The sequence below is a fragment of the Acromyrmex echinatior genome, chromosome 4 (genome assembly GCF_024713525.1).
Source record: "Acromyrmex echinatior isolate Ae372 chromosome 4, ASM2471352v2, whole genome shotgun sequence".
Lineage (NCBI taxonomy): Eukaryota > Metazoa > Arthropoda > Insecta > Hymenoptera > Formicidae > Acromyrmex > Acromyrmex echinatior.
This window is the reverse complement of record NC_141855.1, coordinates 4301470-4327547: the sequence shown is the minus strand read 5'-3', so window position 1 is coordinate 4327547 and position 26078 is coordinate 4301470. Positions and strand designations below refer to the sequence as shown.

Here is a 26078-nt window from a genome sequence, read left to right as displayed (position 1 = left end):
GGTTTTGAACACTACGGTCGTTTTCGAATAAGGACGAACTAGGATCGGAAGAGTTTTTCGCGGAAAAAGCTAGCGTGGAAAATGGTTCCCTGGCGAGATCCGTGTCCGGTTGCGCAGCCGTTGCATAAATATGAGGGAGGTACGGAGCACGCGGCGACATGAAAATGCGATGAAGGCCCCGCCGATGACAAGACAGGGGCGGTGAAAACGGGGTTGCGGAGGTGACGGTGAGATGTGACGCTGGGAAACGAGCTCGAATTTCTCATCCGCGAGGGGTAACTCTGCGAATTTCCGCCGCGACGAGAACTGAGCTAAACGGCAGAATGATGTTAAAAGTCGGCTTTTGAAATTTAGACGTAGTTCCGAGTGTCACACTTTAACCCTTCCGCTTCTGCTAGTTACAAACGACAGTAAAATATTCCTTTGAATTTTCAAATATTCCTCTTAATTTTAACGAAGAAATATAACTATTTTTTACTATTATTTTACTATTATTTGTCGCTGTTTCTCTCTATTTAAAAATTGGTACACTTTATACAAGTTTATATTGAAAATTATTTCTCTTATTAAGCAAATTCTTAGTAATAAATGTATGTAAGCTTGATAATATATAATATAATAATCATCGTTAAATAAAAAATGCTTCAACATTTATAATTTATTTTTTAATTTAATGTACTTTAATATTGGATATTATTGGAACATGACGATTTTATATTTACTATAAATAGTACATTTATATTTAACTAAATATTTGATTATTAATCCTAAAGCACATTCCGTTCCGTTTGTATAGCGTTTCAAATTGTGAATTTGAGCTCTTGATGATAGTAATCTAGCGAGTTTGGTTGGAGACGACGGAATAAGAAAAATGTGGAAACCGCAAAATGGAGCCGTGTGTCTGACAGTTTAAGAAATTGTACCGTATATAAAATCTCTTGGTCGTATAATGAGAACGTTTCTGTAAATATGCAACGGCCGCTATCAATATGTAATGCCGCCTCCGCTTCTCTCGGCGACTGAAATACAAAATTAAAGGCAATACGTACGTCTCCTACTCATAAATATCCGATATGACAGCTATAGAAAAGATCGAAGCGAATAGGAAAGCAAGATTTAACGTCACGAAAGATTTAACATCACGTTAAAAAATATATCTATGCTACATTTGTAAATATCTATTTTAAAATCTCATAACATTTTTATGCTGCAATATTATTTAATAAGCAATCGCTGTAATTTATGCATCTGAATTAACGTTGGAAAAACAAATCTGAAAACTTTTTCTGTATTTTTAAATTTTAAATTTCAATATTTCGAGTTGTACCTTTTAAACTTCTTATAAATGGCAATGGTTATCAAATGAATTTTATCATTGTGAAAAAAATTTTAAAAAGAAATAGATGATTAAATCTTTCACATGCATCTCGTATTACTTTTAAAAAAAGATTTCGACTTTGCATAAACCGTGAAGAGAGTCAGACATTGCTTTTAGCGCGAGCCATTTCGAAGATCAATAGCGGAAGTTCTCCATTCTCGTATTCAACCGGTTAAAAGAGCGAATGGCATTTTCCATTATGAGCCCGCCATTATACCAAAATGAGTTTATGAGCACCATGAACTTACGTTTCAATAACAGTAACTTCTTAAATTATCAGCGCGTGCACGAAAATGCAGCGACGCTGCGGCATCGTTAAAACGAAAGGGGAGCTCGGGACGAGTTCCGGACGGAGAGAAACCCGTTTTCATCCCACCCGCCCTCCTCCACCCTCGCGCCCTTTGAAGACACTCGCATGGCGGCTCGAAAAAAATATCAGTTGGAGATTCTGGCGTTGTTAATCATTCGTCTCATGGTCGTAAATTTGCATATTGTACAAATTTGACGCTGAATGAAACTCTACTTGAACAAAAAAAAAATCCTGTTTAATTTTATTTTAATATAACTCACGTTATTTCGCGGCATAACTTTTTATTTTATTTTCAAAGATTTATATTTTTATTTCAGAGATAATTTAATAGATACTTTAATAGATACCGTTTTATAGTACATACATGTTTTTCAGAAAAATGTGCAGAAATGATTATTCATCAGAGATTAACTTATTAAATTTTAAAATATCTTTCATGTGAATGTGCGCAGATCCATTTGTGCTCTTTCTTTGGCTTTTTTAATAGTCCATGTTATATTTCAAGATTTTTACGAATCAAATTTTTGTTTGATTCAAGATATCTTAAATTAATTTTTTTCGTTCGGATAAAGCATAACGGAATAAAAATGTGGTAAAAATCGCGAAGGATTAAAATATTAGTGCGGTGAAATTCGCAGATTACTTCGCCGCAGCTCACCTAACCGAGAGATATCATTTGCTCTCTCAAATATTTGGACATCCTTGCTGGATCTCGTCTTTTCGCTCGGCCACGTTCGACCTCGTCGCTTCTTTTTTCGGCGCGCATCCCATTCGGGGGATCGACGAGAAAAAAGGAGAGGCGTGTGGAATAAGGGGGAGGGTATGAACCTCTTGCACTTTAGTCCGATTAAATAGTACGGTCCTGGCTGGGCGGTTGGTAATTACGCAAAGTGGTCGGTGGTCTCTAGTTACTTCGCGTTTTCCGGCGAACTCCACTTCCGCCGCGCCGACGCGCCGGTGCCGCCAATCCTCGTGATTTCCCGATGAGGAAAAGCGGAATTTTAACCATTATCCCTCGGTTTTGCCACACTGTTGTCAATGATACATATCGATATGTCCTTTTCGTTCAAAAAATACAAAAATATCCGAGGAAATGTCTGTTATGATATTGACACACTGATTTTTTATTATTGAAAAAAATGTTACTAATTATTTATTCGAGTATTCTACAATCTACACAATGTCAGCTTTTACTTCCAATTTAAAACGTATGAGTTTTAATAAACTGAAAAATGATGAACAATTGCAAAAAATAAGTGGTACATTCGTCGTTATTGATTTTATACATTTCGGAAAAAATAGAAAATCACATTAATTTTTATAAATATATTATTGTCGCAAGTAGTTTCTTAAATAGTGTAAACTTTAATAAATGCTAGAGTGATACGAAAATATTTTAAAAGAAACAATTGTAATGATACTGATAAAATAATTTAAGTCGGAAATTATAATAAATCAATACTTTAAATTATAATTACTATAATATTTTTATTTGCATTGCAACATATTTCCGAATGTATTTTCTTAAATTGTTTAGTCAATGCTGTGACATTAACAATTAATGCTAACAGTTTTTTTATTTCTGAACAATAGAAACTGCTTCTTGGAAATAACTGTTTATATTGCATGAATTTTTCATTCCTTCATTATAATTGTCATAAGAAAATGTGACTAAAAATATTTCTCTGATGAAAAATTGACTGCACTATTCGTCCCACGTGCCCGATGAAAGCGAAGTATACACAATAAAGTCTAAATAAAATGAAAACCCGAGAACCGGCATAATAGAATCGTGGTGGGCAATATTCGCGAAATATTTAGCGGGCGGAATTCGCGGTGGGAAACAGGGATTGCGCAACGCCGAATGGACGGAATAGGATTGGATGCATCGGGACGATTTTAAAGCGTGCAGGGGACGAATACGCGGCCGGTTCGATTCGTCCCGATCGACGTAATATATATCTATCGTTGCGGTTTTGCGCGGGGTTGCGGTTTCGATTTGCGATCGGCAAATGGAATCACGCGTCCTCCCTTCCGCGGTGTTGAGACTCGTGCATTATAATCGAGCGACCGATTCGCACTCGCGTGAATTCGAAGTCTCGTCTTTCGCTCGCTCGGACGATCTCGCGCGACGCCGACTTGTCGAGACCGGCGTAAAAACTGCATCGCGGCAGGAAGTCGAGGTAATCAAATCAATTTCAACGCGAATTTGCCTGCTTCTTACCGGCCGCAATCCCTCGCATTTAACAATGTTATTTCGAATCGCTTGCGAATTCGCACGGGAACGCTTCTCTCGCTTCTTGCGCAAGGAACGAACGAAAAACATGCAAATAGATGGGCGAGAACAACCATTTTAATCGCGCCGGATTCCATCGATCTGCAGCGGTTTATCGGTGATTTTTCTCTATATTTTAGTACCTCGCTGTACTTTTTGCGACTCGTTGAAACATTGATCGGAATCAGCGGTTAGACGCTTTCAGGACTTGCAGACTGAAATGTTATATATTTCAGTTAATTTTAATTAATTCAAAGTTTCACGTTGTAGCCTTTTTAAATTCTAGATTACTTGGTTAAAAGTGACAGATGGCAAATTAATTTTTAAAAATGCTACTTTAATTAATGTGTTATATATAAGAATATACAAAATACAATTGAACCTCTGTAAAATTAACCTCCGTAAAAGTCATGTCTTACCATCTCATGTAATAATCGAGCACATATGCTCGCGCATGTTACTTTTATAGAGGTTCGACTGTAAAATTATTTATTTATCGGTTATTATTATTCTTTCTATGTGAAGAAAACGTTTTTCGAGCCACGAGAGTCTAAAGTACGTCAGAACATTTCGTTTTCGCAATAAAAGAAAATCTGATCAGACCTTAACGTTATTATCGTGTGACCTAATAAGTATACAACACGATTCTTCTCGTGTCTGTTTCTTGTCGGGCACACTATCGGGGGATTGACATGTAAATCATGCTGAGCTTTTTTACCGACCATCGTCGGACATCATTAAGTTCCCGCACCCCGAGGGCGGCGAGACACGTAAAGGCAACTGGACGACGAGCAATAAATGTCTTGGGCACACGGTATAAATAATCATCGATACGACGACATCCCATTCGTAATTAAGCGAGATGGTGATGTACTGAAAACAGTAAAACGTGGAAATTTATATCCTACAGCCAGGCATAAAACTCGATGAAAAAGATGGCGTATCTCTGGGCATTGCGTTTCAATTGATACCGTTGCAACACATGCCTGTATTTCGCCGCGAATATTAAAAAATAAATTTGCTAAAGATAAACGTTATAATTTTCAAATTTATTTTTATAATTTTATCCGATACGTTTCACTACCTGAAAATTAATATTTTGAATTTTACTGTGAAAGTGTCTATTATACATAGGACTTGACGTTGCATTTAATATTTCTTATGTTCACATTTTATATTTTCTTTTTCGTAATTTCAATAATTTTTTATAATTAAATTCATACATGCGGTTTAGATTGTAATTTATTGTCTCAACATAATCTTAACTTATTTTCAACGTTGTAATTTTTATTACATATAGCGGATCATAATAAATCGATATTGAATCACAACGTTTGCCTTCAGTAGACTCAACAGTTGATGAGGGCTCGCTATTATTGGTGTATAATTCTAGATCATTTTCAATCAGACTTTTAGATCTAGGAGAATATATCAATACAATAGCGAGCATTCGATCAACTGTTGAATCTGCTGAACGCAGTTATTACATAGAAAATAAATACAACAAATATAACGAATCGATAAACTGGAGACTTTCCCGCGTCAATCAATTTTCATGTTGATAACAATAATTACTAGAGAGAGAGAGAGAGAAAGAGAGCAACGCAATCTTCAGTACTATGCTGAAAGTTCTCTATTACGGCTGTATTATTGGATTTACCGATTTTTGTTATTTATATTCAGATACTCGTACTACCGTAGGATTCCTTTTTTCTGTCTCTCCTCTTTTCTCGTTCCTCACGGCGCGTTTAATCGGCCCAGGCGAAAGCCCATTACATCGGATGGCTTTGTCACGCCGGTGGCACTCTGTCGGAGAATTAATAACCCCGCTATACTCACGACGTGTTCATACACCTCCCGCCCATGTGCCGCCACTAGAAACACTTCGGCCGAATTATTTGTTCGACACGATTCGATACGCGCGTTTCTGTCGTATCTTATCTTCGATCTAACGTCGCACCCTCGACGCACGAGATGCAGAGACGAAGAGAGGGAAAAAAAAGCGGCAACTTGAAGGAGCAATACAGAACGCCGCCGACACCTCCAGGCAATTGATCCTCTCCTTTTAGCTTTTTTAGTCAAAGACCGTGACTTCTTTTAATTCCGTGTGTTGCGAGTATATGAGTGAAATGAAGTGTCTAACGTTTATCGGAGCAACGTAGATTAAGAGGATGCTGGAGTGACCTAATTATCGATGTTACAGTTGTACAAAAAATCTCTAAATTGATTGAACGGAATAAAAAATTTTTATACGACTGTAATATCGATAATTAGATCACTCCAGCATCTCCTTAATTGTTCTTTATTTTTACAAAGAGAGATGGTTGAGTTTCAGTTTATTCAACGCCGAACGTATTTCAAATATTCTGACTCTTTTGCGTACTGTACGTTAAAAGTTTTCATAACACGATTATGTCTCGAGTAATAATGATTCATTTTATTATACTGATTAATTTTGTATTCTACGCGTACGCATAATGATAAAATAATGAAAGAGAATTGTGCGGAAGGGTTGAAGAAGACATCTTGTCTATATTTTTCTCGCTGGAAAGGATTACGGAGCGAATTGAAATGAAGAGATCAAAACGGGGGAAGGCGAGAAACTCGGAATCGGCTGCTCGATCTCCGGTCTGGCAGGATAATAAAAAACGATGTTAGGAGGGTTGAAAGATGTACGCGAACGGGGGAGAGTCGCGGGGGAGGAGCTATCCATTAAAGGCACTCGCGGCCACCGGCAACCCCCATTTTTCAAGATTTTGTTGAAAGGGGGATTTGCCGCCTTTTTCCTGTTTCGAGCGCTGCTGGAGAGATATCGGCAGTACGCCGATATCTTCAAATCAAGAGATTAAAATGGAAGCGTAATCACACAGAGAACTTCGTAGAACGATAATAGTTTGACGCGGAAGGAACGTTAGTTGCAGTACAGTAAGTACAACTGCGGCCATTGCCAGCGTAGAAATAATACATCAGTTATATCTTTCGACGCTTCCTTACGTCCTTAAATCCTCCATACACGCACGTGTATCGGCGCTTCTTTCCGGCCTTCAACGGTGTATTGACCCGCAGCGAATAGGAGCACGAAGTCCGCAGATTATTGTTACCCGAAATACGAGCCTGTAGTTTGCCGCTCGGAGGAAAATAAGAGGATAAGAAGAACCGCGGACCCGTAAATAATCGCTTCCGATCGGTAAATGATTCGTGTATCACTCAACGGGTTGGTACTTTAATCCTTTCAATACGATTTTTATTCTATATAGAAAGTTAGAAAAGTTCTCTTTCTACTCAAAGATTTGTCACGTCATTTAAAATCTATTTAACAATTATTGGAACAAGCCGCATGATATATGTTGCAAAAATATAGTGGTAATTGAGCATTTAAATCAAATGATGTGAAAATCCTTTTAACAATTAAAACTTCAGCTTAAAGACTGTGCAGGCCGAACATCCGCAATGAGATAATACCAGGTTTCATCCTGATCCCTCTTTGAATATTATCGGAAGACATTAGAGAAACGCACCCTTTGCTGATAATAAATTCCCGCTCGGTCGGCGGAATTAATCGCGTTCGAGGTACGGGGCCTGCTGGATCAAGAGGTTTTCTTATTCGCGCGATACCGTCGATTCGCCTCGAGCGAATGGCTGTCGGTTCTGCCAAATTTAAGGGCTCCAGCGATCTGGCGCCAATGCACGTTTAAATTGATGGCTTCACGGTCCCTTGCATTTCGCGCTTAGGTACTTCTTCCCTCTCCCGCTCGGCTCGGACGAAACCTACCCTCTCGTTTCACGAGGGAGGCGCGATCTGGAGCCTTTATCCTATTAATCAATGCGCATAAATTGTTTTAAGGGAATCGTTACCGCGCCATTCGGACATACCGTACGACGTTGTTGCCGGGGTTAATGTCGCGCGCAGAATGAGGGAGGAAAATCGAAGCGGCGAACCGGAATCATTAGATGTAACACGAAATATATAGACGGCGCCGAGCTGAGATTTATTGGCTTGGAAAGTGGGAATTCCGCAGCTGCACTCGCCTATTCATTCTCGCCAAAACAGCTTGATCCGTAAGACTTTGTTTCGGACTTTGTGATGGAGCCACGACGCGATTTGCATCATGCTCGATTTAAGTGCAGTGTATCTCGATAAGATTAGACTTTTGTTATAGATACAAGCAGTATATCGTACTTGTCAGGCACGAAATTGGAAAACTTCAACTTTTGTTTATTACATTATTCATGAGATATATTCGAAATACAGTCAATTAGTTGTATATAGTTACATAAATGGAATAATTTGAATTATTCTAAATAATTTGGAAATTCAGAAGTATAATTAAAAATTTTAATTTATGTATCGTATTAAGAGAAATATATCTTCATAACAAATATTTTTTTAATTATTCAACATAAGCGAAATGGGATTGGAAACGATCGTTTATTAGAAGCAACCGGTTGATAACGAAAATGGATTTAGTAACCAATATATAAACCTGAGAAATGAGCTCGCGATTATTTGCGGTTGAACGATTTCGTGTTTATTTCTGATAAATAATTTCGGCGCGTTGTGGTGGAAAGGCAGCGGTGAACCTTTCATCATAGAATTCGCTCGCGATGCGAGAGAGAGCTCATTACACACCGGGCGATTTAATTCGGAGTTGAAACGCCGGATTATGAGCTGGTCCGCTGGTATTAATATCAAACGATTATCTCGCTCGATTATTGTTATCGTCGTACGATTAGCGGGTGGATTTATGCGCGGGCGTCCGCTCATACAAGTTAATAATACCAGTTATTCCGCTCTAATATAGCAAATATTTATTATATTATCAGAACAGTTCTATGGTGAAGTAATTTTAAGCCGTCAAATTCAATAAAAAGGCTAAAGTTTATTCCCAACCTTTTAATTCCTCATTTCTATGTAGCTTTGTTTAAAGATTAAAAGCCAGAATAAACTTGATTCAAGTAGGAATTAACAATAAGTTTAAAAGTATATCACACAGATTAGAAGGACTGTTATATATAAAATACAAAGACGTTATTAAATTAGTAAAGTTTTAAATATCAATGGAGAATTCTCTTTGAGCGACCGAAACTTTAAGTCGGAAATGCGAAGAAAAATAGCGACGGTTGGTTGGATTCAATCACGGCGATCGATTAAAACCATTCTCCCACGCAATCGCCTTAGTTAAACTCCTTCGAAAGAAAATCGTCTTTGCTTTAAAGCTTTTCTTTTGTTCTCTCTCTCTCTCTCTCTCTCTCTCTGTTTTTATGTAGCCATCATCTTTATTCCTTCTTTTTTTTTCGCGCGTTATTATCCTCTCTGAGTCAAATGTGAAGGTGTGACAAAATAAGAGCAGAGATAAGAAAAGAGAAAGGTGAGCAAAAGATAAATAAGGAGAAAATAATTCGAAGACGACGTCCTTCTAAGTCGACGTTTCTACGAGAAGCGTGAGAAGGACAAACGGAGGTAGCTCGGAGGTAGGTTAATTCGCGTTATTCTCATTGTCGTCGGAGCAAACGACTTGCGTCACTAGAGGCACCTCCTTTCTTCATCTCCTTTTCTATTTTTTATTTCCTTTCAACCTATAGGCACTGCGAGCGACTTTCGGTGACTGCGGAAATCTTATAGGACCAGATTGAGATACCGGCATAAACGGACAGACTTGTCATCGCCACTTGCATTGTTTTCTGTATTTCACTCTTTCTCCTTCTTTTGTGAATTTCTAGTCGAAAATCAACTTGGTTCACGTATTAATAAGAATATATTTTAATTTAATATCTAATTTTCATATTTAATCTTTAATTCAATATTTAAACGCGATATGATTAAATTCACTTATAAAACAGATGAAAATTATATATATAATTTTATACATACATATATAATTTAAAAAGTTCCTCTACTCTCTGATATATACATACATATATATATATATACATATACACACACAATATATATACACATACATATATAAGGGGATTTTAATTTTCTTATTTTAAAATAATGAGATACGAAAAATAAGTGTATGATATATATTCGAATATTGTTTTTTACTATAGAAACGTCCAGTTAAATATGAATTTCAAAATGTTCCTCTTTCATATATGGCTATAAAGAGCCTCTGTGTAGTATGAATAAATCGCGTTAGTATGAATTTATCTCGTTCTTTTTTTCTCTTCCTCTTTTAGATTTACCGGTGATACCGCCCACCACCCTCGCGCATCATGCACGCTGTAATAACGAATAATGCGGGGCAGTTAGACGTTAGCAGGGCCTCGATCCCGCTAGTCCTTAAGTGAAAAGTGAGCCCTCGTTTCGTGAAGCACCCCTAAGCCAGGATCGTGCACGCGGGACACGCAGTGGGGATCAAGTCTTCCGTAGGGCGAATAATATAATCGTTACCCGCGGCGTTCGCGTAATTTTTCCTTTTATAGCATAAATCGCGATGCGTCTTTCTCTCGACGTCGATGACATCCGCTGTTTGATAGCGATTTAGTCCATTCTGTTGAATTGAAAACTGCAACTTCCAGACAAGAGATTATATTTTTGCTGCAAAATGTTTTTTGGCTGTCGTATATATAGTTATAGAGAGTCCGATTCCAGGACGTTGCAAATTTTTGTATAACGCACATTTTATTAACTTAAAATTTTGGAAAATATTATATAGAAAGGAAATTTCATTTTTAAACATTTTTGTGTTTTTTAATTTTGACGAGAATGATTATATTTATATAAATTATGTATTTTTAAAATATGCATTTTGTACATTTAATTCTATGTTAACCTCTATTTATTATTATTACAAATTAATCTTCTTTGAATAATTTCCTTACATTTTCTTATATATTGCAATGGACCATGTCATGCTGCATTGCTTGCGATCCATATATCATGTCGATGATAAAATCGATGATGTTAGCAGGAAGACGGTTTATGTCTTGACATTTCAAGCGAAAGTATGTTACTTATTACTGGTTGACGTTTCTATCATGAGATATAAGCTAACTTGCTTATAACTCCATTACTTATTACACTCGGCACTCTTGCTAGATCAATAAAGAGCTAAGAGCAGAGAAAAAAAAGCTACTTAGTCATATATCACTCTTTCGATAACCTATGCACTTCATTATACTTAAGTGCATTGAGCGTCACATTCACGACGAGATCACATTTATTAGTCAGACATGAGTTGACAGCTCTAATTTTATTTCCTTCGCAAGATGAAATTATACATACATCTTTAATATCATTAATTTTGTTCTATTTTTCAATCTTTCCATCTTATAATATTATGCGATAATGTTTCGTATTTTTAATTTTTATAATATTTTTATATTTTTATAAATATTTTAACAAATTTTTTTTTTCAGTTTTTTCTAAATATAATATATATCTGAATACATACAGTGAAATCTTTATAAAAAATTTCTTGTACATTGTTTTATGATAATCCATACATCATTTTTTTGGAAAGATGTATTGCAGAACATTGAAGTAATTTTTATATGCCCTTTTGTATTACATAAATTAACGTTAATCGCTTCGTTAATGGAAACTGTAACGCAAAGAGTTGCGGAGTCTGCCCGCAGGCATTCACGTCGTCCACTATCTTTTGGCAGCCGCGTTCCTTCGTCCACTTTCTTCCTTAAGGCCGATGACTGCCCGGCCTCCCGGTTCCTTTGAAATTATAGGCGCTTTACGGTACTTGCTCATAATCATTTTATGCTTCACCGAAGCACTCCAGAACGAAGCTACACGAAATACCATGGAAGTTATTTACACGGTAAATACGCGCCTTGCGAATGAATCGAGGCTAATTTGACAGTTTTCTAATTTTACTTCGTGTATCTTGGAAGAGAGAGCCTGACTTTTTGCGCGATTTTAATTTGAACTTCTTGTGTCTGAAGTTTAACGAGAATGCAATACCGTTCTTATTCCGTTATCGTCAATTTGCATTATGCCAATTTTTGCGAATTAAATTTATTCTACTGCTTTTTTTTTATTTTGTCAATGAACGTTGTTGACAAAACATGTTTATTTGTATGATATCAAATTCTTAATGATTCACTTCAAACTATTTTGTATTATGACGAAACAAATTTTAATATAATATTTATTAATTTTATAATAATCCAATATTTGATAAGGCCATTGTAATTCTACACGTTTTCTTTGAAAAACGGTCATTTAAAATTTTATGACATACATTGCGATGATAGCTTTTAAGTCGATTGAAAGCTCGTGTCATACACGGGTATCTGTTCTATAGAAAGCACGAAAGCAATAAGAGTCTTCGCCACATCGCCCATTCGATAAACTCATCCATGTCACGCTTGAAATAGCGTCCAATTTCAAATAGGTATTACTGGATTCCAGCAGGTGTCTCCGTTGCGAGAGTCGTTCTCAAAGTCGAAGATATCGAATTTGCATTTTTTGCATTTGCATTCTCTCCGTAGGTAACGAATTTGCATTTTCCAGACGAATCGTGGAAACTGCACGATCCTCATAGCGACGACTGTATTTCGTCCGATTCTGATATTACATGTGCATGAAAATCTTATCGATGTAAATTGGCTATATCCCAATTTCCTACTAATAAAAGACTTAAAAAAAATGAAAATTAATTCAAATTAATGAAATGAAACGATATCAATTCTATTTATTCGAAAAACGTTTTCTTAACAATCTTACTTGATCATTATGTGTCGATTATTATATAATTCGATGTGTAATTATTTTCGCCAAATAAAACGTTACAAAATTATATCCAGATCGATTACTATTCCATAATTGTTAATAACTTAACTCGTACAAATCTTTAATCTAATAAAGATGAAAACAGATCAAATTGAAAGCTGCTCGTATTATTTGGCTCCTGTTCGGGTTACAGAGTCTGATATCGCCTGTTGAAATTTTCAAAGCATCGTGTCAGTTTCACGTCGCGTCGTGTCGCGCCGAGGATATCTGTTCACGATGAACTCCGGTAGAAGCAAGACAGAGACGAGGTTGAAGCGGAAGAAAGGTCGATGCTGTGAAAAGAGAGAGAAAGAGAGAGAGAGAGGGGGGAAGGAAGAAGAGGGACGAGAGAAGACGAGTGTAGGCGGCATTCGAGTAGCACGGGGAAGCGACACGACGGAATTTCAGAAATTGCGCTCGACATTTTCGCATACAGTGTATATATAGCTAACCGAGCTGCTTCCTCCTCTTCATTCTCCACGATCTTCTCTTCATCCTGCATCCATTTCTTGTAGCTGCTCCTTCGAAGCTCTCGCGATTGAAACAAAGGGATGTATCGGCGACATTCGGAAATCGATGATTCTGTTGAAGACACCTTGATATTGCAGCATCAATTTCGAGTTTGAGTGAGTTAGCATAAAAGATTCAACGCTACAACTTCAATTCAGTCGTGAATCGCGTGGAATTTTATAACATATTCTTCATGATTTTGCGTGCGAGGAGAATTAAAAGATTAATGTAAACAAAAAATTGGGTACGTTTCAGATATATATTTTTCAGTTTAAATTTTCGAGTATAAAACAACATATTTCGTCGTTATTCACAATATTGTTTCAAGAAATTAACGATAAGAAACGAGCCTTAACGGTAAGCAAATCGCAAATCGCGCGTCGTTCGCATTCTTGGGAAACTCGGATCTCGTTCGACGAGCCAGATTCGCGGCGGATTTTCCGCAGAGAGAATTGCGAGTTAATTTCTCGTGCGGTTGCCTCCGGCCCATAACATCGGCTCGTTGTCGTCGTCAATTATTTTTAATTGCGCGCCGATCGGTGCCCCGGGCTTTGCGCGGTGTGCATTAAAATGCGCCTGAGTGTAAAATTGAAACTCGCGAGGTCGCGGTCACGTATATATACTGTATCTCCGCCGACGCGATAATGTGATTTTCAACAAATAATTTTGATTCTCCCTTGCTCATTGTGCTCTCGCAATCGCACAGTTCATTGCGAGCATCATTTTGCGCGGGGGATCGTCAATGATGGACGAGTTCGTGCTCGAAATCATTGCGAAACGGGAGACGGGGATGGCCGGAGGGGATGAAGGGGAGACGAGTGATTGGAAAGGGGAGAGGCGGCCGGCAGGTGCGTGGCTGTTCAATATTCATCGGCGAGAGGCGTCGAAATGATTTTAAGTGCCTGCAGAAATTGCTGCAGCACCGGCGTTTTCTGATAATCTGCATTATTTCGATCGCTTTGATCGCCGCTGCTTTAATAATATGTAGATTTATGTTTTCATCCGGGCGACGGCGGTGGTGGTGGCGGCACAGCGACGGCGGCGCGTCACTTCTCTCGTCCTGACACAGTCCGACGGGATGTGGAAATTATTATTGAATTATTTATTATGTTCTAAGTACGACACAGGATGCGTCCTTCGTTTACTGAAATTTTATGTGAGAAATAATGTTAAATAACTTTCGTCGCTATAATTACGTTCGTCAAGGTGTTAATAATGCGATTAAATGATAGAAAATTACTTCTGACATTTTGTCATTATAGTTTAAGGATCATAAAATAATGTGAAATGCTACAAGTGTCTTCATTTATAAATTTTGGGAAATTGGAAAATTTTTGGAAAATTGTTATGAGGGATCCCAGAAATATGTTAATATAATTATTATATTTTAGATCGCTCTTTGCAATGATTCCATTTCCAAAGTACGAAATCTTTTTGAATTTTAGGGAATTGAAATTTACTAATAATTTTTTTTGAAAAATATTTCTTGAATTAAAATATTAATAATGGATAATATTGAATGTGATTTTGTGTCGTAAAGAGTTTGTTTTTATCTTTTTCATAATAAAAAAAATATTTTTTACACAAATAAGTTTTTTTTCAATAAAGAAATATTTTTCAGTACATGATTCTCGCGTATATTTTAAAATATCGCAAGATTTTCAATAAAAATATCGTAACAAAAATATAAAGATTTAGAAATTTAAAATTGAAGAATAAAGATACAAAAATACTATATCTTGAAAATTAGTATTCCTTCAACATTTTACGAGAACATTTTACAAGCAAATCGTCTCGATAAGTATTTTATTCCAGTAAATGACTTGCTCTATTATTATTTCTATATTTTTTGGTATATAATTTTGGTGTCAACGGGAAGCATCTTGCTGCACTTGAACGTTTTTTTTTTTTCTATAACTCGAGAGCTGGAACATGGCGATAGCTCGGAAACGATAAAAGCATTTCCAAGAACGTTCGAAGGTTCACCGCGAAGTACGTCGTTGGGAATTCTTTCCAAGCGTTCGATTACCGATCTGAAAAATCCGCGGCGAAATAGTATTAAAGGAAAAAAAAAAAAGATATAGTCGCCTTACTACTCGCTCGATTGTGTCGGGCAAATATATCCTTTTCTGCTCTTACTCTTTCCCTTTCCTTTTTAATAAATGATCTTTCTCCCTTCGACCGCGACGACCTCGGAGATGGGAATCGCGTTGTCATCGAGCTTATCGCGATTATCGCGGTGTACTGCGTATCGGCACACGCATGCACATCGTACGTAACATTGCGGTACGTTGCAAGGAAGAAAAGGAAGGGCAACATTGATGAAAGGAGAATAGCGCATCGCCGATTCTATTCGCGCGATGAACGCGCGGATACAAGGTTAGAGAAGATAGCATCGTCGGATTAATTATGCGTAATGCATGGGACGTACGCGAGGATACGTTTGTGCACATTGCACTAACGAAAGGGAAGAGAAGGGGACAGCCAGCGCATTCAATTATCGTCGTTATACCGGGAGTTTACAGATGTTTCGGCGATAATCGCGTTGCTACGTGGCTTCCACGTTCGTCGTATTAAGTGTTGAATGCCAGCGGCATCAAGAAGGAAGGAGAAAACGAGAAGCGAGAGGAGATGAGAAGGAGATGCGGAAGGGAGACTTAATTAGACTCGTCGGAAAAATTAACGCGGTCCGCTCGAAACGAACTGGCAGCACTCCAGGATATCTCGTGTCGCTGTTCTTCCACGTCCGCGGAAATGCACCGCTGCAATCCAGCCGATGCAATCTGTGAAGTGGTCCGCCGTGATGCACGTGGTGGTTTGCGGCTCGATGAACTTCCTTCCTCGGTCATAATCGAGACGACTGCTCGTTGGCTCGCGATATACTTACCCTTCAAATTAGAAGTTTTCCGAAAGATTTTGATGGGAATTTTTTATGAAACCTCACACACAATATATTTGAGATTTAAAATGTATATTGAAACGTATATTACTGAATTTTTTTTTCAATGTGTTCGATCTACAAAGTGCTGCGTGAAAAAACGTTTACACATTCCAGAATTAAAACAAAGAGAGGGCAATTAATGATATCATTGATAATATTTATATTAATGAGTAGTTTAAATAACTATTCTAAACATTAATTGATGAAGCATTATAATTCTATCAATTTTATAATATTTTTTAGAAGATAAAATTATCTACCTCTAGATTTTTTTTTCTCAAAGATCAGACGATTTTGATTCTCGGTCGATTAAAGGTATCGATATGTACTTAAAATTTATTGTACCTTGAATTTTCTTGCATTTACAATATTTTTTAAATAAAAAGCATTTGATATACGATTAGAGTAGAGCTGAACTATTCCGTCGCTTTCAACCTTTAAAGTGATATAATGTTTACAACAAACAACATCTTTTTGCAGTGACCTTTAAATGTTCAGTATATGTTGTTCAGAAACAAACATTATCATGAAAAATAGATGGAAAAGATCCGTTCTACCCTATTATTTATTCGCTCTTTTGTATAAATGTGTTATTTTTCATCTCTTTTCCGTCAGTTCTATTCTACCGTAAATAATACGTATTTTACTTAAGATTTAACATTCGCGACGCCAGCGAAAATGCACACTTCCGCGCGTAATCCACACGAGTCACCTGCTACCCCCTTCGGCGGCGACCCGACGCGACTCTCACATTCTTTTTCCTCGCAATTCTGCATGGCATTTTTTTTTTTCTCGACAAACTGATAGGTCGACGAGGCGCACGCGCGACGCTGCAAAATCGAGCGAGCATCACCGGTAAACACTATAAATCAGCTTAATCCGCGCGTCTAGTGAAGCGAAGGGGTTGGGAATATGTGTGCGTTTGCGTGAATGTAGGTTAACGAAGGCGAAAAAGGAAAACAATTTTGGTGTCAGCGTTTCGAAATTTGCAGACCCCGCGAACACGGCGCGATTCTATTGAATAAAAACAGTGTGCATTGTGCAATGGGTGGAACAAGATGAATTAGGGTGGTGAACTGCGATCCATAACCATATGCCATACGCGTTACGTTTAAAAAATAATGAGTGCATTCCGTTTTCATATTTACACGCTGTAAGCATCAATTCATCTTTGTTGTCTATTACATATTAAACAAGGACAAATGATGATTACAAATGATGATTATAAACGCAAAACGGAACGTACTTGAAATATGAGGCAATCAATAAAGTTATTTGAATCTATTAATACAATAATTTAAACCTGAAGAAGAACCTACAGAAAGAACGATTTTGTTGAAGTGTCTAAGGATCGTATTTAGAGTAGGCTTTTATTTTAAAATTGTCTTCAATAATGTCTTCAGGGGTTCCTGAAGTCGTATGTTTTATCGATTTAGTAGAACTTACATACACACGATGTACGTTGACACATCATACACTATTGCATCAATATTTGTACGTACACATACGTACAAATTGTCTAACTAGTTATTTACTTTCATATTAAGTATCTAAACCTAATTCTAAAAACTCAATATTGTTTGTTCATATAATCTGTGTCCAAAATCAAGATTGTTTTATATGTACGAAGTATAAAACTTGTATGTAAAGCAAATATTGTTACAAGTCGAGGTTAATAAAACTGTAATTTTCCAACTTTTTTTCGTTTTTGGCATAAATCAATTAATTTAGACTACATTATCGTTTATACTTTAATTGTGGAAAAAACGATTTTTTAATCTGTATAAAAGCAGCTAAAAAATACTTATTTGAAAAGTAATCGTTAAAACGGACATCTTTAAGATGCTATATAATACGATTGTGATTATAATATCTGAAAATTGTATCTTAACACTGTTTTTTAAATAGATATCGATTTGAAAATAATTTTATTGGTCCATCAAAATAATTATATTAAACGCCCAAGCTAATTGTCAAAACTTTTTAAAGCATTATCATGCTTGAGTGTTTTACATAATTATTTTGATTAGTATAATTATTTTCAAATCTATAGCTAGCTAATTTTTAGATATTTCAACAAAACCGTTCTTTCTATGCAATTTTAAATCTTTTTAGAAAGATAAGAAAAATTATGCCGAGAAATAATCTGTTTCATACACAACATGCAAGTTTTCTTAATTCAGTATACCGAATACTTATATCTATTCACCATATCTATCTATACTTTAATCTAGTTTATGACGTGCGCAGTATGTATGATATCATGGCCTGAATCGCGATTTCTACGTAATCGCGACCGTAAGTCGCGTCTCTGTACAAAAAAAAAAGAACAAACAAGATAGAGAACGTAAGGATGGTCACCTGATAAAGTGTACGATTTACGTAAATGCAATAATAACGTGGCGGCGTCCAATCTTGGCATACCGAACGTATGTGTTCTCGGAAATCGCGATGCATTCCGGGGTGAGCGTACACATAGTTGGCGCGAAGTGCAAGAGCCATCGGCGAAGCAGCACGCCCCAATGCACAGAGCGTGATCGTTTCTTTCTCTGCTTTCAGGCGTAGTCGGAGCTCGGAACCTCACGATGGAGTGCCGCAAGGGTCGACGGAAAGGAGGAGCTCCGATCCTCGGCAGTCTGCTACTTGCGTGGTTCTTAACCAACGGCTGCGCCGTCGTCGCACGAAATATAGGTGAGTGCGAGAAAGTATTTACGATTTCGGATCGCGGTTCCTTGCCGCGGGTAACCCCCTCCCCCCCCCTCCCCCCCCTCCCCCCTTGATCCTTGCGTCAATTAAGGAACTGGCCACAACGCGTGCGGATATTTACGCGCGGCACGTCTCGTAGAGTCTCTCGCGAAGTCGCGACTCGCCGCGCCGCAGGCAGAAGCCAGTTTTGCATCCCGCCGCCTTTCGCGTGTTCTCTTTAACTTTGCAGCGAGCACATTTTAAATTGTCACATCGGTGACTACAACCGTTGTGCAGGATTGTGGCTGGCTGGCTGGCTGGCTGGCTTTGCTTCGGGAAATTGTAATGGCAAACGGAATGTTTCTCAAAAGATTCCTTGTTTGAAAGTAAACGTCAAAGTACGTACATATATGTGTATAATACGAGCATGTAAGGCGTTAATTGAGTTATAAGGAGTTGTCACTTGCTAGAAATCAAAAGACATAAATTTTATGTTTCACTGCAGAAGGAAAGAAAAACATGCCTGTGCACGAGCACGAAATTATTTTGCGTTAGTGGTCAGTGTATTATTAATTAGGTGAATTATTTATCTGATAAAAGACTCTATTCGAATTCATTGTCTTTGATCGTCTATTATTTCAGTCGCATTTTTTAGAAACTTAATTATGTGAGTTTATCATGGACTCTAGCGTGTATGTTCTCCTACAAATTTTAAACAGAGGATGAAAGTTGCCTCGAAGAGGTTAATAACGAGGGTGGAAGTGGCCATGACGTGTATGCGCAGGGGGTGGAAGATCGTTGTTGCCGTAAACCTTGGAAAACCCTGTGAGATAGATGGGAGGTTTCGGCCGGCATGTTAAGTCCAGGAACATACCGTAGCACGCTCGTAGAATTAAACCGTTCTCGTGTTAATTGATTTAGGAGATTTCGTCGACGTGTATGTATATGTGTATGTACGAGTGTGTGTATATGATTGCCATGTTGCAAGCTTTTTAGTAATTCTTCTATAGCAAGAATCTTACATTTTTTAAGTACTTAGTCAATATCTTTGACATAAATTGTGAGAAAATGTCACATTATAGTCTACAATACATTTAAAATATCTTCTTTCTTATATATGAAAAGAATGGTTTTGCTAAACGGTATATTTCTAAAAAATTTAACTAGGTACAGATCTGAAAATAATTTTGTTGGACCATCAAAATAATTATGTTGAACACTTGGAACTGGTTGCTAGAAGATCAAAACTTTTTGCAGCATTGTTCATCATGTTTGAGATTCTTACGTAATTATTTTGATGGTCCGACAAAATTATTTTTAAATTTGTATCTAGCTAAATTTTTGGATACTTTAGCAAAATCGTTCCTTCCGTGTATATACTGACACTTTAATATGTGTTCAAATAGCTTGAGTGATTAACAAATGTTCTGAACCTTAATATTTATATTTACAATTAATTTAAAGTATTTTTGACGTGAACTTATACATAAAACGTATTTTCTTGGAGTGATAAATAACTATACACCACAAAATCTAAAATCATCAGACGTCTTATGATTTTAAATACGTATGTCGTCCTGGGAATATCTCTTTACGCTCCAAAAATAATATGTGCGTCGATTTGATGATCGTTTTATCGTTTCGTTGACAATTTTTGGACATACAGAATTTCTAAACTGTCCAATTTGTGTATACGTGTCTTCGTACATTCTTATAATTTCGGTTTTGTATTTTTTGTCAGTCCATCGTCACTTTCATGAGGCATACGCGTGAAAGTGAAAGTTACGAGAATGACTTTTGAGGGTTTGGGTACTCTGTCGAAAAGAAATCTGTTCAGACGTCGACAGCAGTGCCTACAAATTTCTCTCGGGACCATTTCCTCTCTCGCATATTAGCCCGACTGTGCGAGCCCAGCTGCAATCTCCGACGACGTGTAACTGATCGCGGAAGTTGAAGAAAAACCCGCATTGCTGAGGTACGCCAGCCGGCGCGGCCCAATACGCGAGGGGCGTCATTTTCTGTTCATAAATCCAAGGTTTTTCAGTGAGAAAACAAAAAAAAATATTATTAAAAGAATATCTGCGACGTTGTTCACGGTATGGTTACAAAACTTAGATTTAATATTTAAATGAGAAACATGAAAGTTTTTGAGATTACATTACAAAAATATAAACGTAATTCTTTTTACGATTATTTTATCGAAGAACGATTACAAAAATTTCAATCATACAAATAACAAAACAGTTTTTTCATTAATTTTTGTGAATACTTCTCGATACATTACAATTTATTAATCTTTAAGGAGACAGGTGGCTTCAGCTTCTCACGTATAATTATCTTAAAAATCGTTTACCAGAAAAGAAAAACAAAATATATTGCTCAGAAGTCTTAAAGTTTATTATTTGTTAACTCTGCATATATTTAAAATATTTAAAAAATATAACTATAAAAATAAAATTTTTGGGGGATTTTCTAAGCACTGCCACCTGCATATTTAGAGATATTCTTAGTCAAAGCAAAGCGCGGTATGTTGATGTCTGATGAATACATCGCGTAAACGAAGGAAGATGAAGTGAAAGGAAGAGAGGAAGAAAGGGCTGGCTAGCGCCCGATAGGTTTAGAATGTAACGATGAACAGAATGCATGCGAGCATTAACGAGCGACGGAATCTCGAGAGCAATTTCAGAGCGACGTGTTCAAGAGGGGTCGCGGCTGAGACACACGGGAGAAGGAGGAGGTTCAGGAGGAGAAACGATGAAGATCGGGGTTGGAGAGAGACGACGTGTCCTCTCTATTCCTGTGCGATTATCATACACCTCAGTGCACCTAATCCATGCAGCTATCGTAGTTGCGTTTCCAGTATTCTACCTTCATTCTGCCTCCCTTTCCTTCTACTCCCTTTGCTGTTATAGGCATATGTGCACGCACACGTATACGCACGCATACAGGCGGGTGTGGGGAAGAACCGCAGTAACCCAAACGACAGATAAGTCAGAATCGTTCGCGTTGTACCGCCGGGACTCAAAAGAGGCTTTATGTGCTCTCAAAAGTAGGTAGATAGTTAGGATGTTGTAGATTTGATACCGTTCTTAACTGCATTTTCAAGAATCGCGGAGTCGTGGTGGATACGAATCGAGTGGCGGAGAATTAGCAACGCTTACGTTGAATCGAGTTCCTGCATTGTAAATGCGCATCTTTAGAAATAATTGCGATGGGATGAATATAGTGATACTGTATTTATCATGAGATTAGTTTTTGATAATATATGACTATAAAATATATTAAAAATATTTAAAAATTTAGATGTCTTAATATAGACATTAATAATTTTAAAATAATATATTATTTTAGTTAAAATATTGTCCGGAATTATTGACAAATGATTGACAATGAATGGAAAAAGAGCATCAAATATAACGATAAGATCAATTAATACAATTAAATTAAACTGAATTATATAAATGCGATATTATATTGATGGATCATATTAAATTTCGCGAGAGAATATTACAGATACCTTTAATATTAAGAGCTAAGAGAGAAATTAAAATAGACAGAATAATTCACTCTTCATTAAAAAAAATTGATTACTTGAAATGATTGTATTATGCACACACACAAATATATATATATATATATGTATAGTTACTGAAAAGTTCTCTCTTATATTTTACAAAGAAGATATATAAGAATTAAAGCTATCGTAATTCGTTGTAGTTTAAATCGCTTAAGATAAATACATATTTAATATCTTTAATTTCCTTAAAAATTATAAAATTTGTGAAAAGTATTAAAATTCTTACTCTTCTCCGCATCTTTATTCGCCACTCTCTTCCTTAACATTTTAAACATGTATACGCGCATCATTTCAGTTATTCAGCAATTAGCTTTTTACTACTGCTCCGCCCGTCGTTAAACTGAAAATGATTCCTCTTGGCGTATAAATGTGCCGGCTCTTCGAAAAATTACATAAAACCTCAATAGCCGCCACTTTGTAATCGACAATTATAAGCCGTCGTAAAATGTTAGTTAACGGCAGGAAGGATGATCTTGATCGGGCTGACCTCGCGAATAATGTGCGATAAAATTTGCAGCGGCATCGAAGCGGCGCCGAAAGATGCAGTTCATTCGTGGCTACTCGTCCGCGATCATTTGCGCTGCTAGAATTTTTACGAAGAATTTTTACAGAATTTTCGATTCTCACTAATCGCAAACACAGTATGACCTCATCATATTTATAGCAGAACACTAAGATTAGATTTCAATTGGATTCATTTATCAAATCAGTCGATCAAATTTTAATCGCTCGTAAATATTGCACGCGCATTTAAATCATATATAGAATTTTGGTATATTGACGATATAATAAAATGATTAACGATTCAATCTGTAAGAATATTTTTTTCCATTTGTAAAATTAAAATTTATCGGACATTAAAAATTATCTGTTCGTTTTTTAAATAATAAGATTGATTAAAATTTGGTGACAGTTAAGCTTTAAGATCTTTCAAAATTAATATTATCACCATTATGATAATTACAATGATTATAATTTACTGATATAACTATTCTGCACGAATTTTCAATATGAATCATTTTATGTCGAGAACGTTTAGCTATTTGCGTGACTTGGTAATTCGCTATTGGCCATAATTGTCGTAAACGGTTGCCAGGTTGCGTTATATTTCCACTGACATTGTGGACCACCTGGGACATACGCCATGAAGGGAGATCTCACCTCTTCTCCTCTTCTCTGCCGTCGTTCTACGACGACGAGGATTTATATGCGCGGTAAGAGGGAGGTGCTGCCGGGCAATTTATGGCCGCCACTTACATCGCCGTGGCGCATTCTGGGTAATTAATATTTACGCTGGATAGATCGGTAATCCTATTATACACTCGGCACAATATCGAGATAATAAAAATAAAAATACAAATAAAAAATTATAATCAACGCGTGATTACAGAGTGCGTCGCGTCCCCGAGGCGGGCCGAGTTTCTCTCCGCGAGATAGATTCCTCGAGGAAAAATTCTCACGGTTCTCTCGAGCAACCTTGAAGCATGCATTTACGTTATTTGATATGTTAAAAAATGAGGGAAGCTAGGAGAAATGTGTTAAGATATTTGATATCAGATTCGGTAAATATAGCGCAAAGTCCATTTTAAATGTATTTTATTACATGAATAAACGTATATTTTATTCAAATATTATATTAATATAATTATATGTACATTATGTTAATGTACATATAATTTTGAATACAACGTATTAGAACAAGAACGATAATCATTTTTAACATTAGTAGATACAATAATATTATGAATTATGATATGAAAATACAAGAAGTATAGCGTTATTTTACTAAAATTTTATTCTCGTATTGATCAGTATTGTGGTTGTACGATAAATTTTTTGAAGAACGATGCTATATTAATATAAGAATTTAATAATACGCGTTCATTATTTCTTTTAAATTCTATTAAAAAATGGGCTAATGAGAGAAATACGTATTTTGAAGTGAAATATAAATTTGATACAAGTTGCAAATTAATATCGCAATTAAATACTAATGGGATATTGATAATATTTAAAGCTCATTCAGGAGAACTAAATGCATTTCTGTTATCAAAATATTTTAATTTATCCCAGTTTAACATAATAAATACTATTGTTAAATACTAATACGACGAAATTGAAATTGAAGAAAACGTCATCAAACTGCAAATAGTCAAATCGAATAGATTACATTTCACGTCAACTTTACTAATTTAATAAAAATTAGATCAATATTTGCAAATTAAGTCAATCCATATATCATATATACTAATGGAATTTAGTGAAATGACAAAATCAATGTTACACATTTAGATTTATGAGGTATTTATTTGCAAGATAAAATTGCGATTAAAAATCCATCGTATTTTTTGAATTGAAATATAAATAAAGCATTGAATATGAATAAAATATCGAATACGATATTTATTTTACCATTTCGAGACAAGCGAGTTTAATGTCAGCCGGTTCGAAGGATCACGAGGGCAAAGTTCACGATGCGAAAATGTCGCTAGCTATACACGTTTCCTTCCACCGTAAAGCTTCGTCAATGCGACGAATATATGGCGTCGGTGAGATAAGCAAAATAATTCCAACGTCTATTGTTGTTCCGACGGTCGTTCCGCCGGCGAACACGGTCTTCACTGTGGAACGACGTTTTGCCAGCAAACGACCGTCCGCAGCAACTCTGGCAACCCCCGGCGTCTGTCTCCGTTCGAATCGAGAACTTCTCTTCGTTCACCCAACTCTGCAGAGGACCTTACAAGTTCCGTCGTAAGGTGCTTCGTGACGGACCTTGCTGCCGAAGATTTGTGGCACATTGGCAACACGCGGCGGTCCCAATTTACTGCGCATTACCTCGCCCGCTCGCCTCTTCACCTCGCATTTCCCTCCGTCAACGTTATCCACCGTCGCGTCCTCTCCTTCTTGCGTCTTGAGCCATTTATATTTTCTTTTTTCGAGCACGTATATATCGACAGTTGCACGATTTTCCCTGCCATTTTTTGCTTCTTTCTTTTTTTTACTCTTTCGAACTCCAATTTTACCAATTTTGCCTTATTCCTTTTTATTTTTATTCCTATATTTTTCATTTTTTTTCTTTCTTTTTTTTTCATTCGTTCTTTTTTTAGCGTCCTACTATTCAGTTTTTTTTTCTTACACACCGTCGATTTTCCTTTTTATTCTCTTTTAGTCAAGATTTGTCTTCTCGTTTTCGTCTTCTCTTCTTATCTTCAGTGCCATCTTTATTCTTTTTTATTTTTATCTTTTTTTTTTAGATTCCACGTTTACAACACATATAGATCTCTTGTTTTTTTCAACCAATATTTATCTATTAGCCCCCATTTTACGAGCTTGCTATGCATGTTCCTGAAACCATCGTGTACAAACAGCGGCGATCACCCTTCCGCGTTATTCCTTGTTCGTAACCGCCGCTACGTGACTAATCTGATTCCCACCCACGTGCAAACGCGGCCCCGTGTTTCGTCCTCTCTTTCTCCTCTCTTGTCCTCGCTCTCGACGCTTTAACCCTCTTGCACCGTTTCCGCCGAGTTCAATGAGTTTCACGCGATCGGACGCGCGGACACGACGCCACTCGTCTAAATTTAAACGAGTGACGCGCCTGTGACGCGATGATTCGACGTAGCGAGCTTAGTGTTGAGTAACATCAAAGATAAGAGAGAGCAATCGATAAA

General features: G+C 36.8%; 1 protein-coding gene across 10 annotated transcripts in view; it reads left to right on the top strand.

Moving 5' to 3' along the window:
* LOC105152941 (latrophilin Cirl) overlaps nt 1-26078 on the top strand; it is a 476845-nt gene that overhangs the window by 172966 nt on the left and 277801 nt on the right. For all 10 annotated transcript variants that reach the window (XM_087406038.1, XM_087406030.1, XM_087406032.1 and 7 more), the window contains one exon: nt 18705-18836. In XM_087406038.1, coding sequence (XP_087262164.1) covers nt 18731-18836 — 106 coding nt within the window. In that variant the 5' untranslated portion in view covers nt 18705-18730. The remainder of the gene's footprint in view (nt 1-18704; nt 18837-26078) is intronic.